The 5,524-nt window shown below is 37.4% G+C and overlaps 1 protein-coding gene across 1 annotated transcript; it reads left to right on the top strand.

Annotated features, from left to right (window-relative positions):
* Positions 1–2,393: 2,393 nt before the first annotated feature.
* LOC140159575 (uncharacterized) lies at positions 2,394–2,762 on the top strand. Its single transcript, XM_072183067.1, has one exon. The coding sequence runs from the start codon at positions 2,394–2,396 to the stop codon at positions 2,760–2,762; it is 369 nt and encodes a 122-aa protein (XP_072039168.1).
* The last annotated feature ends 2,762 nt before the right edge of the window (positions 2,763–5,524 follow it).

The raw sequence follows: 5,524 nt of genomic DNA, 5'->3' as shown, positions 1-5,524 counted from the left end.
CTCATCCTGCGACGAGATACAAAATCTAACTTTATATTTATATGAAGCATTTATTATAATCTTTCGAAATAATACTGTAATGTTAAATGACAGCCACTTTGGAAAGAGTTCGAAGAATTGACACAACCTTAACTGTACACCTGGTTCTTTCTTAAAATTGGTAATAACCAAAATATTTCTTTGTAGATATAACAACATTTTACTCAAGTTAGACTATCTTTTGAATAAAGTGCTCAATCCCAAAAGGGAGAGCGTATAAAAATTCAAAGAACAGACCTTCCAGAATAGGTAGTCGTTACTCTGAGTTTCATGCCTAAAAGGCAATCGTCAGACGACACGATGAAATGCTTTGGGTGGACTACCATCACTTGGGAATGTGAAAGAATATACATTCCATGGTGTCAACACAGCCAAAGACTATTCAGAGTCAGTCTGTCTATCGGAGATAGTCAGAAAGTGCTCAACTGCAAAACAGGAGCGTATTAACAACATTTTACTCAAGTTAGACTATCTTTTGAATAAAGTGCTCAATCCCAAAAGGGAGAGCGTATAAAAATTCAAAGAACAGACCTTCCAGAATAGGTAGTCGTTACTCTGTAGATATATGTAATAAAATTCTATTTTACGTTCAAAGTCTTCACCGATTTCTAGTGTATATGAGTCACACATAAAATATTGAAAGATAGTAAAGAAAGTGAAATTTTATGGCGTACAACAGGTGAAAAAGGCTTGAATTCGTGGGTAACATGCATATGCGCATTTAACACTTTATTTGGTCTAGCAAGAAAAGTTATTTTTCAATCCGATGGCACTTCCACCTGATGATTCACTAGATATGATCGTCTCATTTGGTAAGTCTAGAATTGAAAAGAAAAACATTTTCAAAATGGCCCCCAGAGAGAATTGTGTCCCGGTTTGGCTGGAATTGACCAAATACTTGCAATGGATTTGTTGATAAACCAAACGCGGCAAAAATAACTGAACAATCACGATGAGCTTTGTATCATTGGAAAGGAAAATATGTTCTGCTCAAGAAATTGATAATGTACCCGACCTTAATAGGGATAAGAATAAAACCCAAAACGTAGATAACAAAAGTGGGCCTTTGACGATGGGCCAAATAATACCATGTTTTTGATTGCTTAAAATAGCGCGCAAACAATAGGCTGCACAACGTCTACTATGTGTGGAAGTCGATATGAGTGTCAGTGCAATTAATGACGAAGGCATTGGGTAATGACATTAATGTGCAACGTATGATCTGACATAATGTTGTTATAATCCCTTACATTATTAAACCAATTTCAGTCATCAATTACAATTACAGAACACGATTTTAGCCTGTAACTAACCTGTGCCAATCTAGATATTACAAGGCGGGAAAAATCAAATTTTTAGTTTGGTTTGTAGCATGATGTTGCTATTGAAATCATAGACAAAACTACTACTCAGAAAGCAGAATACAAGGAAACTGTAAAGGCAGTACGAAAGAAGAGGCGTCAGAGAAGTAGAAGAAAACGAAGAGAACAAATTGAGTCCATCCTAGAAATTGGCAAAGGACCAAAACAGATCTCCAAAAGGAACAGTAAGAAAGCTAGAATCAGCCAGATGAAAGACAAAAATGGTATTCCTACATCTAGTAGAGAAGAAATACTTAACATCTGTGCAGAGTTCTACCAAGACATATATAGCTCTCATTCTAACCAAAGTAAACCAAACTTCTTGTCTCCAGATCAAACAGACATACCAAATGTAACTGTTAAGTAGAGATAGCAGTAAAACAAATGAAAGACAACAATGCACCTGACACTGATGGTATATCCAGTGACGTGTATAAGATCGGAGATACAGAAATCAACACTTAATACAACCAAATATTGACAGAAAAGAAGATATCTGCAGCCTGGAAGGAAGCCAAGATTATTCTTCTACATAAGAAAGGAGATAAAGATGATATCAAAAACTACCGACCAATTAGTCTGCTATCACATGCAAATAACATTTTCACACGAATCATTCAGAATAGAATCAAGAGAATCTGGGATGAAATCAACCTAGCAGCAGGCTTTAGAGAGGGCTTTTCAACAACTGATCATCTGCATGCTTTGAACCAACTGATTGAGAAAGCAAATGAGTATCAGCTGAAGCTTTGTATAGGCAGGCTACATAAATTATGAGAAAGTTTTTGATTCGGTGGAACATAGTGACTTATTTGCAGCCTTAAGAAGGATTGGAGTTAACTGGTTAACGTAGGGTACGTTAAGATCTCAGAAGACATTTACATAAACGCTTCAGCTACAATCCACGTAGATAAGGATGTCTCCAAGCCTATCCACATACAGAGGGGAATACGGCAAGGGGACACAATCTCTCCAAAAATATTCACAGCTGCCATGGAACAAATTTTCAAACATCTAAATTTGGAAGAAAGGGGTATTAACATCGATGGAGAATGGTTAACCGACCTGAGGTTTGCAGATGATGTAGCCCTTACATCACCATCAGGTAAAGACTTGGAAGTCCAGCTTAATAGTTTGAATACTGAGAGCAAGAAAATTGGACTGAAAAACTTTGACACTAGAGAGCCCATTGAAATTGACAATGAACCGATAGAGAAAGCAGATAGTTACAAGTATCTGGGCAAGACAGTCAAGATGGAAGACAACATAAGAGACGAAGTCTTACTGAGAATCAAAGCTGGCTGTTGTGGTGTTGCTTTGGCAGATACAAAGACATCTTTTGCGATAAAAAGCTACCAATGACATTGAGGAGGCGTATGTACGATCAATGTGTGTTACCCACCATGACTTACGGTGCTGAAACATGTTCAACTTCAACAACTAAAGATCTGGAACAAAAACTCATCACGACACAGCGAGCCATGGAAAGACGCATGCTAAACATAATCTTACGAGATAGAACTAGGAACGGTGACATAAGAAGTAAAACTGAAATCAAAGACATCATGGAAAGGATTGATGAAGCGAAATGGAGATGGACAGGACATGTGGCAAGACAAAATGACAATAGATGGACAAAAAGAGTCACCGAGTGGCAACCAAGAACAGGAAAGCGTAGAAGAGAAATGCAAAGACGAAGATGGCGAGACGACTTAATAGCATAATAGAGGCACCACTTGGGCAAGGGATGCGCAAGACAGACAGAAATGGAAGATTTTTGAAGAGGGCTTCATACTATAGAGGATGAAACAGTCTAATCAGCATCAAAGGTTATAACACTCATAGCGCGATGCCGTGCTCGTGTAGAACACTCATGACATGATGCCGTCTGCTCGCACAATAGGAGATCACATTCAAACGCATCCCATTAATGCGTTTTAATGTGGACCCGGCCTCTCGTGTAGCATCACCAACTATTATGCTGTATGTTACTCATACAAGATCTTTGAATTATTATATTATCAATGCAAATATTTTGTTTCTATTTGGTTTGATAACAACATTACCCCACGGAAAGCAAGAGAAATTATTATTATGGTAATCCAGAAATATGGCAATCCAGAAATATGAAAACAAAATATAACCCTTCGGCTTGATCTGTAAGTATGTCGGTGTAAATATGTATCAAACCCAATTTAGTACATCAGCATTTCGAAGTGACAAAAATAGCAATAGAACGTAAAGTGACAAATCTTAACCCTCTTCACACGGGTGTTGACTGCAGACGACAAGTTGAAGAATTTTTTATTTTTTAAAAAATTTCAGATTTAACCATGTTCATTACCATATTTGGAATCAGTATGAAAAATACATTAAAATGAGTACAAACAAGCCTAGTATTGGTAATGAGTGGTTCTTCAGCGTGTTCTTAAGATAGCTCTTGATATATTGAGAAAATATCTGAAAACTTGGAATTTTTTAAGCCTATGGCTAGCACACAGAGCAAAATAAGCATCTGTAACAGATGCTCGCAATAGCTGCATTTATTTACTCAAATAAGTCGCCAAATGACTTTGGATAATTGGTGGATCATTCTTATACTTACAGGTTTTAGCGGGAAAATGGTAACTACAGAAGGTCTGTAAGGTCTTGCTACGTTTTTATTTTCCTAACGAAAGGGATAGTTGTAACAACTAAATTATGGGTTTCTAACGTTCTATACCAATTTCTTTCATTTTGTACCACAGGATTTTCTTTTTATGTCGAGCATATCTAGGCATTAACAGCTGAAATCTAGGAGATACGCTGACGAATCTTCGGCCAGGTATAAGTGACCTGGTGAACGAAGGGGGTCGCCGTAGATAACTGGTCGGGGCAATTTTTACAGGATACTCAAGTGTAGCCAACAATCGGGCTTGTTACCCTGATCGGAACCGACTGTAACGAGGTCTTTTATCATGGGTCATCTGCCCTGCCTTTACCAGATGAGCCACGGGGAGAGCGGTACCAAAATAAGTACCAACATATCATCATGACGTCATAATGTAAGCGCACCTGAAATGCTCTTTTTCCGACTTGGTATAACTTGTGTAAATACAGTTGCATCGTGCCGAATGAGGTATCAAAATACGCGGAACAAAATTATCCATCCATTGATTTAGGTGTCTCTAAGATATTAAGACAAGTTGCCTTTATTTAAAGGGTTTGGAATCTTTTGTGCGTAGTATATATATACCGAAACTTTATAAAGCCTACAAACTTAATGTTCGCAGTTCCACTACGCAACGTATCTGTGTAACATAAGGCAATATTTTGGACCAGCCGACTTCTCATTGGACAAATAGTACCATTTGCTGTGTTATGACTTATGACTGAAGTCCCGAAAACATTGACATTATAATATCCATCAAAAATGTAAGAGTTCCAAACACGCCCTAGTTTCTATCTATCCCATTCTTATGGACAGAAGCGGATGTGGCAGTCGTAACATTATTTTGAAAATGTCATTGTTAATAATGTGAGATAACGAGTAATACGTTGTATCTAAACAGTAAATGGAAACCTATTCGCTGTGGGCTAAACTAAATGGGACTATTATACTTTGAGTGATTCATTAAATGTGCTTAGGGTTGTTGAAGGTATAAGCAAATGAACACCGTGTTCATCTGTCGCTGTGAAAATGTTATCATTTCCTAACCTGGTTCGTTCTAAAATAAATAGCGATTATAGGTTTTTTTTATCAATCAATTGACTAGCTAATTTGTAGCGATGAAGTAGGACGATGTGGCACAAGACGCGGGTAAGTAACAAGGAATTGACCCAAGTCCTAGTTTAAAGTCTCTTTTACCTGACATACTTTTATACCGCGATCATCACTACCAATGATGAAGAATCACGATGGACAAGATGCAAGGAGGATGGATCTAAAGTGGTTGGGATGAGTTAAGTGATCACTGATGATATAACAAAATATGCCTAATTGCAGGTGAGATATTATATTCTACTATGAACAAAGGATGAAGATAGGACTCGAAGCAATTACCTAATAAACAAAGGAATAAAACTACAATTTTGTAATACAAGATTTCTAGAATCAGGTCTAAGGTCGCTGGTATAGCGACTCG

The sequence above is a fragment of the Amphiura filiformis genome, chromosome 8 (assembly GCF_039555335.1).
Source record: "Amphiura filiformis chromosome 8, Afil_fr2py, whole genome shotgun sequence".
Lineage (NCBI taxonomy): Eukaryota > Metazoa > Echinodermata > Ophiuroidea > Amphilepidida > Amphiuridae > Amphiura > Amphiura filiformis.
This window is presented reverse-complemented; position numbering and strand designations above follow the sequence as displayed.